Source organism: Cavia porcellus, unplaced genomic scaffold, assembly GCF_034190915.1.
Source record: "Cavia porcellus strain 051 isolate PalLab524CR breed Dunkin Hartley unplaced genomic scaffold, mCavPor4.1 scaffold_12, whole genome shotgun sequence".
Classification (NCBI taxonomy): Eukaryota; Metazoa; Chordata; class Mammalia; order Rodentia; family Caviidae; genus Cavia; species Cavia porcellus.
The window spans coordinates 64,981,518-64,995,037 of NW_026947495.1; the positions used below are offsets into that span (position 1 = coordinate 64,981,518).

Sequence of the window (13,520 nt, forward strand, 5' to 3'; positions counted from 1 at the left end):
AGGGACAAAAAGAAAGATGCCCGGGGGTCGTGTCAGAAATCAGCAAGACCCCACCCATCCCTGGCTCAAGGGTACTAGATCATTAATTTTTATTTGAAAAGTGAGTGCCTGGGATGCCTGCTCATTCTGAAAGAGTTTTGGCCCAGCCAGGACACTGAAGCTGGTAAAGCCTCAGGTGGAACCAAGGAGCTCCATCTTCCCCACCCCTAGGAATTTACCTATGGTGCCAAACAAAGACCAATGGGCTACCTGTGCATCCCTAATGCCCCCTCAGGCTCCACCCCAAACCTAAGCTACATATATGCTTCCACTCCGAGTGTTCCACAGAGAGATCGAGAACCCCAGGGGGAGAGGCCGCACCCCAGGGGATCGGGGGTGTCTCTCCCCACATTGTCAAAATAAAGGTCATTTATATTTCATACTTCTTATCTTTTCAGCCGCCACCGTCCCCCACAGTTCTATCAATTCAGTACCACTTAGGGAAGTATATCCCCAAATTCAGCCATCCAGGTACTCAAAGACTATTGCATCCATGGCCTAGGTTTACAGGCAGTTGAGTTAGAAATAGGCAGTCAGACAGGACTGGACCCTCAAAGGAACCAGTGCAGAAGACCAGATAGCTGTCTTGTAACCTTAGAGGAGATAGCCACTTCCTGCTGTGGGCCAGATTTCAAAACAAAAGACAAAACAAATGCAGCCATACCCTAAGTATAAACCTCAGGGATTGATATTCTAAATAGGTATGGATCATCTTGCGAAATCACCAGGAGTCACCATTCCAACCCCCTACTGGAAGTCTTTAAGAGTAGTCTTTAAGCATGCTTGCTTGCTATGTGACTCGCTTCCCCATTTGTCCCTGATTTGGTCAATTTTACATGAACAATTAATCTTACTGGTTGACCATAGTTCTATCTCACCTCATACACACCTTGTGAGTTTCCATTTTCCCCCACTTTAGAGCCACCTCATGATTTTGCTCTAAAAAATCCCTAGAAAAGACAGTCTTTGGCAACCCACTTTGGACCTCCTCTATCTCACGCAGACAGAAACTTTCTCAACAAATATATTCTACTCTTAACCTTAATTGTTCCTAAAATTCATTCTTTGATTTTAGAGGATACAAATTCATACCCAATAGCTAGTAGGTTGAGAGTTCATTCCCCTATATCACAGTGGGGCCTGCCTATTACTCAAGGTGGCAACCAAACTAGGTATCTTCCATGTGGTGCTAGTGTCTTAGGCATGGAGAATGCAAGAGTTACTGGGTTATGGAGGATTTCATCCAGATTTCGGAAGGCCTGAGAGACCTGGAAAATATGTACAGCAGGTCACAGTCTTCACCAGGAACCCATGAGAGGGCAGTGTATGAAATTGTGAGAGCAAAGCTGAAGGTACAGTGGAGACTATGGGAAGTTGGAGATGGCAGGAACATGGAACATCTGCAGAGGAAAACTCCAAGTGGTAAGCACAACCAGTCAAATAGAGAGGCCATGGGACTTCAACCAGCAAGTCATGGGGGCATGGCTGCCCGAGCCCTTTTGAGTTCACATCTTATCACAATTTACCCTGGGTCCTGGACATGGAGCTTCAGGAATTAATGTTTGCCCTGCTTTTTGGGGGGTCTGGCCTGGCTTTGTTTTGATTCCTTTCTTTTCTACTATTCCTTCCATTTGGAATGAGACTATTTTCCCTGTGCCATTATATATTAAAAATATTTAACCTTTTTTTTTTTTTTTTTTTTTTTTTTTTTTAAACAAGGGCTTACAGCTAAGGATTTGCCTTGCATCTCAGAGGAGACTTTAGATTTGGATTTGCAGCAGGCCTGCAACAGTCACGAATTTTGCAACTTTCAGAGATGGTCTAAATGCATTTTTCATAATGGATGGTTATGAGCCTTTAGGGGGCCAGGGATGGAAAAATCTCCTCTAAAAGTCTCATTTATTTGGAAGGTGATTGGATCATGGGGTAGCTGTATTCATCAGTACCTAAATATGCTGTTAGGTGGTGAGACCTGGTCAGAGATGAGCCACTGGGGCATGGCTCAAAAGGATATATTTCCTGTCCCTGGCTCTTTCTTTCCTTCTCTTCTTTCGGGCTGCAGACCCTTCTACCATGCCATTTCTGGGGCTGGACAACAAAGAATGAACCCACTGAAACTGTAAATATCACTGTTATTTTACAATACTTATTAAATCTCTAAAATTTATCTTCAAGTTCTTATTCTTTGGGAAAAAGCAAACCTAAAGGCAAAGAAGGTAATAATCTTTTCTAAGTTCAGTACAGAAAATATCATCCTCTAAGGTATTAAAACAGCTCTTAATTGCCAAATAACTGGTCTTTGAAGAGAGTTCTCAGCAAAGACATTAAATTGCTGTCAAGGGCTTAGACATTTAACTTTCAAGAACTTTGATGGATGATGATCATTATTTTCAATATTGTTATGCATTTACCCAGCAGATTTCCCCCCAAGAGCCAGTGGGTGGAGCAGAACTTAAAACTGGTCACAGATCATCCAAGTGCAGCCAGCCCGAGGTTCCTAGGCTAGATAACGCTTACTCTGGAGTACAAGGAGGCCCCATGGTGAGGTGGAACACATTCTCCTTTAGCTGATTAAGCTGTTTCGTGCCAGGAGCCACAAGCCCAAAGTAGCACCCAAAGAGCCTGGAAAAGCCAGCAAGACAACCAGTGCTAACCAGCTAAGCCACTGCTTCTGCAGCTGTTTGTTGGCTTCCTCTTCCCCTGTTCAGGCTACAGGGCAGTCCCTGCAGTCAGTGCACTCCCAGCAATGCTGAGGGCTTTCCCCTTCATGGGTACATAAAACAGGAGGCAGGTGCTTGAGTTTCTTTCTAATTAAACTATGTAAAGCAAGGTAAACCTGCTGGTAGCCCCTTATCTCATTCATCTGTCAATACACAGGGCTAGGACGGATCTCTAAGTTCTCCCTTAACTCAGGGTCATGTTTTTAAGGTGAGAACAAAACAAGAATGAACAAACATCTAGCTCATAGCTCATGAACAACTCATAGCTGGGTATGTTGATATACACCTGTGAGCCCAGCATGCTGAGAGGCGGAGGCAAAAGGAGCCAAAGTTCAAGCCCAGTCTGGGCAACTCAGTGAGACTGCATTTCAAACTTTAAAAAATAAGTAAATAAAAGAAGTGCTGGGAACGTAGCTCAGTGCAAAGTCCCTAGGTTCAATCCCCTCTTCTACAACAAATAGATACATAAACTTTCATTTATGAAAAAGCCACCTGTGGTTAGAAGAGTAATAAAGAGAGTCATTCCAGTGACCATTTCACAAGTTTAATTACAGATAAACTCAGCTTTATTCCATTCACAGTTCTTGGCTCTACATGAAAAATAAAAACAAAAGATAACTTACTGGTGATTCAATGTCCTCTAGGAGTAAAACAGAACAGCGTTCACATTTCAACAGAGTTTGAGCCCGATGCATTATTTTTTTGACAATTTTCTCCAGGTCGGTCTGTTCTTCAAAGAGGTCATTAACTACCTCTAACAAAGCCTGGGACACAGGAGATGGATGTATTTAGGAGGATATAAGAGTGAAAAAATTTTTTACCCTCAAAAATCCATATTGTCTGTGCTTTAATAATGCATTTTTGTACACATAGTTTTTTTTAAAGCATTCACGATTGTTTCAGTATAATTCATCATTTCACTTTATAACATACTCTTAAAGTATAAGTACAGTTGCAGAATGGAGTTTCCAAATAACAGGGGCCTTGTGGTCATTAACTATAGGCTTTTACTCCTTCTGCAGTAATTTTCCTACTATGTGATTACTTACAAAACTAACACCTTACAAATAATAAATACATAATTTTCTCCAAAAAACATTTATTCCACAAAACTACAAAGCAAGTTTTCTTCACTGTCAGGAAGAAATAGTTTCATGGTCAAACTTGAGACTTATTTTCACTAATATACATATCTCATGGAATTCTGAATTATGGAGGTGATGCTAATTAAGGTTCAGAGCTTTCAAAAAATTAATAAAATGCCCACTAACCCCTCTCCACAAGAAAAAATACTGCCTCACCCTCGACTCTCCAGGGAAAACAACAAAACAAAAAGCACAAAAATTAAAAATGAAAACTTAAATTCTAACTTGAACACTGTGTATTCAATTAAATTAAATTACACCAGGCATGGTGGTACACATCAGTAATATCAGCATGCTGGGGGCTGAGACAAAAGGATCACTGCAAGTCCAAGGCCAGCGTGGGTTAAAAAATGAGTTCAAGGCCAGCCTGAACTGCACAGTGAAACCTTGTCTCAAAAAGACAATAAATAAATAAATAAACAAACTGTAATAATCTTCCACTTTCTCCAGCCAAGTGACCTTGCAATTTATGCTTTGAAATAATACTTGTTTGGAATTTTTTTAATGACACAGATATTTTTAGTCTTCAGAATAGCAGGCTGTGTATCGATGGTACACATTATGGTTCTATTAGGACAATCAGGGGCTGGGGATTTAGCTCAGCAGCATAAGTACCTGCCTTGCAAGCAAGTGGTCATGAGTTCAATCCCTGGTACAGATTAAAAAAAAAAAAAAAGACAATCAAAAGTGATGAGTTGACTGAATCTATTTTATTGATAGAATTTAATAGAGGGAGTGAGTTGGGGCTGATATCTCACAAAAAATTTCATGAATTTTCAAGTTCGCTTATATCCACTGTCATGAATCATCAAGCCAGTAATATGACTAATTATGAATTTATTTTGTCCTGAGGCAATTTGAAACGTGTGAAAATTTCTTCTCTGAATCCATGCAGGTAGAAAAGCATTTGAATGAGTTAATAGATCCATAAAATTAGTCTAGTTTACTGAGCCCCTGAATGAGGAACAAAATCCGAGAGTAGTATTCTCTCTAAAGAAAGATTGTGATTGTGGCTAACAGCCATATACCCTGTGGTCGCAAGCCGAAAGAAAATACCAGGAGGGGAAAAGCAATTTGAAAGGACTCCTGACTCTCAGGCATTTGGACAACAAATCACTGAAGAGGCCAATACAACCATAACTTCATCTTCAAATGAGATTAGAAACCAAATAATTACCTTAATAATTACAAGCAGAAGTCCAATACTTGGGGAGGATATATTATTTCCTTAATCATCCAGATCATTTTTTCAGCTGGATGATATTAACTAAACAATTACTTAACTTTTCAATCTATTGTCACTGCATGGAGAGAGCCTCAGGGACCTATATGCAAGAACACTTACCTCAGAGGAAAAACTAACATCCCTTGAGTCTTGCCACCGACAAGTCACAACAATTTTGTTTCTAATTGAAAATTGCTGCTTTATTAACAAATGACAAAAGTTTCATAATAAAAATATAGACCAGCTCCAAAGCAGGAGACAAAGAAATGAACATCTAGGAAGATATGTAATTCAACAGGCCCTGGAAGAATTTCACACAATGGAATATTCCTTGATTATTAACATCATTTGCCTTCCAGAAAACAAGTTCCTCACTTTCCCACTTTTCCTTCTAGTGATCTTCTCAGGTTCGGGCTCTTTGTTAGATCTCATTCCTTCTCTTATCCACAGTATTAACACTGTTGGCCCCTTGGATTTGAGTATCATGCGTATGGTGATGGTTCCCAATCTTAATCCCTAGTCCTGACATCTCTCAAAAACTTTAGGCACCCTGTGTCCCATTGTTTACTGGCCAAACGCACAAGCCACTTGTCATTTTTGCATGTTACACCCATCAGCAACCACAGTTAACCTGAGGGAAATGCCTTTCTTCCTCCTCACTGTCATGTTGTCAGCCGTGTTATCTCTTGGCTTTGAGGTAGATTTCTTCTAACTTCTCTCCCTGCTTTCAATTTTCTGTCCTCTTCCCTGATATGTTATTTTCTCCTGGGAAGCCACTGTGACCCTTTTAAAAAGTGAATTAGACTTCTCTAATGCCTTTCCACCACAATCAGAATAAAAGGCAAAGTTCTTGACATGCCCGCAGGCTCTTTTACCATCTGGTCCCTGAATGACTTCCCCATGTCCATTTTCTTTTTCTTTTCTTTGTTTGTTCACTCTCCCCCTTTCTCTCTGTTCTCTAAATATAATGACTCAGAGTCTAGGAACCTGGTAATTCCACTGCGTGGATGCAGATTTTTGAGTGTCTTTGTTCCTTCATTTCATTTCAGCCTCTGCTTCTGTATCATCTTCGAATAGACATCTTATTAATCATCTTCTAAAACAAACACCCCTCCAACCTGCCTTTCCACATCAGTCTCTACCACTAACTCTACCACTAACATTACATGATTTTAATTTATTATCTAAGAAGGTAAATTCCATGAGAACAGAGAGTTTAGACAGAGTGTAAAGCAAACTACATAATAAATATTTTTGAGTGAGTAAATGAATTGTGCTTTACACAAGGATGCAAAGATTAATAGTATATGCAGCTTCTCTTAAGAGTTTATGATGCAGAGGAGGGCTGTCAATAAATAATATAAGGCCATGTGATAAATATACATAACAGAAAAATGACAGTGTGTACAAGGAAAAACAGTAAGTGACCATGGAAAGACTAAGAAAAAGGCCAAATTTTAAGCCTTTTCCAATATCTTGCTAAATATATTACTAAGTTATAATCCTCCTATATTTAAGTGGTAGAGTGTGTCTAATACAATTTAATATGTTTAATAATTTAGTATTTGTTGAGCAACAGTGTCTTTTTTTTATTGTGGTGTTCTATAAATCCTGGAGGTATGTGAGACAATTCCCTCTGAGCATATTTCTTTATAATTCTATAATGTTCTCATAATTATCAAAAATAGCTTGTGATGTTCTTCTAGAAAACCATTCAATCCAAAAACAAAATATGGGAGGTGGAGTTGAGATCATGTTTGTAACATATTTTGCCTTCTAAAGGAATTACATTATAAAAAAATCACCAAATTATGTTACTATTTCAAAACTGAAAGTAAGGAATAGTGTCTTATCACAGAGATGTGAAATTAATTTTCTTTTTAAAATAAGTTAAGACACTTTACTTCAAACCACAACAGAGAATCTGTGCCCATTTCCATTTGGACTTATTGTTAAAGGATATCTTCAGCAATAGCCTTTCAAAATTATATGCACAAAAATATTCCTGGTCTATTCATAGATCGTTTGCTGTTTTTAAGAGACATGCTGACTCAGAAACCAGGAAGATAGAGAGCTTTGAAGACTATCAGCAAAGTTTCTTTCTACTCACCCTGCTTCTTTCATATTCTTTCCTTGAGGCAGCAAAGAGCTGAGCATTAGATATGGCGATTCCACAAAATGGGAGATACATCTGCATGACCTGAGGCAGAGACATCATTGAGAACATTAAAACATCCACCATTGAACTGAATTTCATATTTCTCAAAAATGTCTGATTGGACTACTTAGATTTCAATGTAGGGATTAAGAGTTGTTCATACTAGCATCTTAATTTCAGAAGGGATGTTTTAAAATTATAAGATGGTATAAATCAAACATTTCCTGGGGCACTGGGGTTATATTTATTAAGGCATACAGACATTATGATAGGTATCATTCAAGATTTGTGTCTGAAGTATTCCCACTTGGGTAAGAAATAAACAAGTGAGTGAATGAATGAGGCTATATCTAGAATTTAAGGCATGTGCCCACTTTCACACTTGGAGGCATGCGGATCTAAGTCAGCTCTTTGTACAAATTTATCTGTAGCAGGGATCTCACTTCACCTGTTGGTTACAGCTTGAGGAATGTCTGGAGGGATGGGCTCAATGGAAACCTAGGACCAGAGGGCCTAGACGCTTTTCCAAAGAGCTCCAGTTTTGTCCACTTCTGGGCGTATATAATTGGACGTCAATGCAAAATGGATCTACAGAAGCTTATTTGAGGAAACCATAGGGAATCTCTAAGAGAACTCCTTCTTTCAGAAGAAATAATCAGCTGTGTCAGGCCTGACCCTAACAAGGACTATCTCGTGACAGGGAAGCAAGGTCTGATACTGTCACTCAAATTCATCTTGTAGAATATCTGATTCCAGACACAAAGAACGCTTCCAGTAAAAATGAAAGGAGCTATTTCCCTCAATGTTTCACGATGTAATAGAAGCAAGTGACATTTCTTTAGAAGTTCTTTAGGCAGAAGGAAAACAGCATGGTTTATATCACAATCTCTCTGTCTCTCAATCTCTCCATCTTTGAGTCTGTCTCCATCTTTTGTTGCTGTCTCTCTATGTCTATGTCACACACACACACACACAAACACACACACACACACACAGAGGCACATACACACACTCACATGCACAACCCTCATCCTGTGAAGAGATACAGAGCAATGGTAACACCAAGCAGTTTTGCCTGTGCCCAGCAGAGGTTAGGGCACTGCTCCTGAGGACGAGGGATGGAGAGATGAGCCCCTCAGCTCCCGCACATGAGTATGTGTGAAACATCCCTACAGCACCCAGAACAGAATTATGTGGGGGTGGAAAGTGATTTTGTAGAGGACTTGAAATAAATAAAAATGAACAATAATTCTCACTCATCATTTTATTCCTATTGAAATTTTGCTTTGGTTATCTAAGCATGTTCATCTCTGACCTAAAGTTCTTGAAAGAATTTCAGAGTCTCACAGAAGCTAAAGCTATGGCCTCACCCTTGAAAAAGAAAGACAGATAATAGGGTTATTTCTAAGGAGAGGTACAAAATCAAAATGAGTTCATTTTTACAGATCTTTCCAGGGTAAATTTCAGAAGGAACAAGTTGCTTTCTGGAACCAGATGTTATTTTCTTTTACTCCTGTTTCTCCTTCCGTGATGTTCCTGGTTATACCTTAGTAAGTTTTATAAGCCAGCTTGAAGCTGTTGACATATACCTGCAATATATTCCCCTGAGTTAGTTATTTTAACTCTTTACTGAGGCGAGAGACAGTATGGGCAACAGCCAGGCCTTAGGCTCAGAGCAAATAGGATGCCTTTGATTCTTCAAGATCAGAGGAGCACCAGCCCTAACCATATTTCTTTGACATCTTGGAATAAGCCTAAAAGGTACACTCCTGCCCTGACCGCACTTCCTTGATATCTAGCATGAGCCCAGGGGTCATATGCTCTAACTGCTTTAGAGAAACCAAGGGCAACTCCACAGTCATTATATTGTTACTAGCTTTATGGTTCTGAGATTTATGGTGGGCTTTGCAGCCATGCTGTTTCCATATAGGCCTTTATAAACCCTTCTCCTGTCATGATCACAATTAAATAGAAAGAAGTCTAGTTACTATCCAACTCCCAAAATACTAGGAAAACAAAAGAAAAGCCAACGCTGAAACTCATCTTCAGGCATTGCCCAGTTGGAACTCTCTGGAGTGTATTTTATTCTCAAACATAAAACAGATGGGCCATTCTGTGTCAAGCTCACTCTCGAGCTTTCTCATTTGCCAGCTCCTGTGGAGTGGAGTATACTTCTTTGGAGTGTACCTTCTCTTTAATAAATTTTTGTCTTTCTTACTATTTCCATGTGTCTTGTTGAATTCTTTATCCAATATATAAAGAGCCTGGATCTTGAGTGAGACTATAAGCCTCTGCCTAGTAAGAGTACCATTTACTTTCCAAAATATTTTTGTCTTCAAGGGTTTAAAGTAGTTTATAAATCAAGCATGTAAGAAGAAAACTGTCGCCAAATTAACATATGAAATGTTTTCTAATATAGCTCAGCTTCGCATCAGTTATTTGGTAATATAGTATGGATTAAGCTATACCACACATATATGTAATCTAAAAGAATAAGAATCTTAAATCAGATGACTATTGTTTTCTTTTTATGGCTTTTCTGTGTGTAATTCAGCAAATCCGATAACTTCTTTGAACTTTTCTCCTTATCCATAAATGCTAGCTTTATGGTCTTTTTTAGTTCTAATATTTGGTGACCTAAATAATTAAAAATATCAGTGAGATGTAATACTCTGTTTATTAGAAGAAAAAAAAAAAGGATGCCACAAACATGCTTGCATCTTATTCAAGGAAATAATCTCTTATAACAGTGATTAACACTAATAACACCCTTTTATCAATGTGACAGGCATGGTTCTAGGTATCAGGCATGATATAAAGAACTGTATATGTATTATATCCATTTTGTTCTCACAGTTATATACCTTATACCACTAATTCCATTTCTAAAATGAGAAAAAATGCTTTGAGAAGCTATACAAATTGTTGGGAGACAATTTTTCTCAAGTCTTATGTTTCTGTATATCTTGCAAACAGAAGCGTTGCAAAAACCAGCACCTCATTCTGGGTGTTCATATAGTGAATCACGTTGAAAGGTAGAGATACTATGTCTTTCCAGAACAAGAGCAAAACTGTTTACTATCTAATGCAATAAAAGTAATGTTTCCCTCCAGGCAGATGTCAGGAAGAATCACAATCCATTTTAAAATTTTTGGGATCTTTGCATTTGAGGTTCCACTCATGAAATGCAACCCACTGTGTGTGCAGTTATCAGGACCAGGGAATCAGCATAAATACTGATACTTTGGCTGTAAATATTACTTTGAGTAATAAACTGTTCTCTGTCACTAACCCAGGAATCTTTTGTTTTCTGCCAGTTTCTATGAAATCACAACAGTCAAACTTGCCGCTCACTAAGTGTAGTAAAATCTTAGACTCTTCATAATTCTTGAAAAACTTGAGTTCTCAAGAACTGAGGTCAGTATGGATTTTCGAATCCTTATAGCCTAACCCTAGAAACTACCTTCCTCATTTCTACATTTACATGCCTCTCAAAGTAATATAAATCTTTCAAACTGTTAGTCTAATGGCCCAGTTAACTACATGGGAAGAGACTGCTGGTACTATAAAGGAACTCTCACTGTATAAGCAATAATAAGATGCTTAGAACAGAAAGTTCTGATACAGTAGCCATTGCCTGGTTTCCAGAGATAAGAAGTCCTCAGGGGGTGACCTGCCAAGCAGCTGGTTTAAAGCAGATCTTAAAAGTAGGCATCCGAGTGTGATAATGGAGGCCAGAGAACAATATTCAGGCAGAATAGAAGCTGCTTTAGGAGGGGCTGTCAGCAGGTAGCAGGGGGATCAGATTACACTTGTGGAAGGGAGAAAAACAGCAGAGCATCCTGTGGCATGGCTATAGCTGTACAGCAGGAAGTAAAGTACTTCAGGGACTGGGAGCCACAGTGCTTTGTACACTGTATAGAGGCCCAGTCTTGGAAAGCAATTCAGTGTCCCCAAGAGCTCAAGGACAGTTAAGGGCAAATTTCTTCATCCTCATCTAATTTTGTCTGGCACTCCTAGTTTTCAATCTAAAAATTTGTATTTGCAAATAACTTTTCCAAAAAAGTATGAACTGTTTTTTGTATGGTCAGTACAGTGACCTCTCAAGAAAGTCAGATCAGTGTGATTCATTCTTTAATCTGCCCTACTCTGTCTCCCAGAGTTCTTTCTCAACTCAGCCCTGACGGATGAGTTGGTACCATGACAACCTTAGGAAAAGCCACTCCCTAATCTTCCTCCATCTTAAATGTCTAATAAATATCACTTTCATGAAATTTTCTCATATAAATCTAACAAACCCTTCATGTCTTAATGTAATTCCAATTCTTATTCTTCTGTGGGAAAAAAGACAACAAAAATTTTGCCAATTTAAGCCAATTAGGAAGCACTTACCCATCTTGAATGGCAAAAGAGATTTGTGTTGGCTTACTTTATGTACTCTAATTTTTCAAATTAATGCTTCCTCAGCAGCATCCACAGAAAAACAAAGTAGCATCCTATTCATTGTGCTTGAAACATTACAGATCAGTTCAATTTAACAAAGGCTGTTTGGCTGCCTTCTCCTGTCAAACACTGGGACAGCAATACCCTATGTAATAAATTACATGACACTATTTTGAGTCTCAAATTTATCATTAGCATCAATTATACCCACAAAATGATTACTAACCAATTCAATTTCCTTCAATAGTTGCACAGAAAATAAAGGTTAACACTCAAGTTTCTCTGTGAAATTAAAGACCTTCAAAGATTTGCCCTGGCTGTATCTCCTAGTCTACACACTAAGTTTCACAAACTGAGAAAGTCTTGCTGGTTAGTCCCCAAAAGTAATCTATATTCCACTATATCTTTACTATCTATATCACTTGGAATTATTTCTCTTCATTCATCACCTCCAACTATATCTATCAAATGTATAATCATTTTACAATTTATTATATTGTCATTTTGGTTACATATATTTTAAATAATACAAAATAAAACATATTCATTTTAAAATTGAGTTTTTTGCACTTGCATTTCCATGAATAATTTATTCAAACATTTCAGATGCTTCTTTGTATCAGTCTGTGTTATACGAGGCCTACTTTGAAATTCAATTTTAAATTGTTTTTATAAAATAACTCTACTTAAGACACTTGGAAAGATGTATAATGAAAAGTCTTGGAGGACAGAAGTATTTCCTTTCAGAGCAAGAGGAAGAATTATTTACTATGCAATATAATAAATATACTATCTTACTCTGGAGCAGGGTCAGGCAGGCTATTGTCCTGATGCTTATAGATGCTTATAGATATTTGGATTCCCTAAGGTTGACTTCCTTTCTGTAACACAATTCCTTGTGTAATTTGTATATGATGACACTAATGAATATTTTATCCCAAATTATTAGGATCCATTCATATATCATTAAGACAATTATTTTTATTCATTTGTTCTGAAGGTGTATATATTATGAACTCCACAACACAGCCACCTACTGTTTGTAACTATAAGAGCCCCAGGAACAATTACTAAACCTATATTAAATTTCTTTCATTTCCTTTTTTTTACTGAGGCAACTGCTCTTGATTTTATTTCGTTTATTTTCATGATTAATCTAGAAATTTAATGTACATTTTGATAAAATATAACTGAACATTTTGTGCTGTCTTCCAATATTGCTAATACTACTTACCTGTTACTTTTTTTTAGTTCCATCTTGTTTTATAACTGCAAATTGGCTACTGTAATTACTATCAGTTAATGTTTGTTTAGATCCACCCAAAGGTGTTTCCCATCTTCATTCCTTGTAGGATCTCTTTTCTTCTGTTAGTTTTCTTTCTTCTTTGAGGATAATTACTTAGTATATCTGTTAATGTTGTTGGTGGTAAATGTTTTGTTTTTGTTTTGTATCAACACATATTAACTTTATGATCAATCTTAAATTGTAATTTAGTTGATTAGACTACTCTACATTTACAGTTATGTTCTCTCAGTTCTTAGAAGACACTATTGCTTTCTCATACACAATTGTTACTAATAAAAGTTAACTGTCAGTCTAATTCTTCATAGATTACCTGTCTTTGTTGCTACTTTCTTTTTAGGCTCTCTCCATGTGTTTAGTAGCCTCTTCTGTGTTTCTTCAGCCTCTGTCAAAGACTTAATTGAGCAATATAAAACTCAGACATACAAAGACAGTCCTCTGACTTAAAATGGTTCAACTTATATTTTTTTCAATTTTATGATGATCC

General features: G+C 37.7%; 1 protein-coding gene across 1 annotated transcript in view; it reads right to left on the reverse strand.

The window, feature by feature from the left end:
• The window catches only part of Pde11a (phosphodiesterase 11A), a 386,279-nt gene that overhangs the window by 243,501 nt on the left and 129,258 nt on the right, over positions 1–13,520 (reverse strand). The window contains exons 3-4 of the mRNA XM_063259356.1: positions 7,240–7,329; positions 3,383–3,523 (exon numbers count right to left, since the gene is read on the reverse strand). Of these exons, the coding sequence (XP_063115426.1) occupies positions 3,383–3,523; positions 7,240–7,329 (231 nt within the window). The remainder of the gene's footprint in view (positions 1–3,382; positions 3,524–7,239; positions 7,330–13,520) is intronic.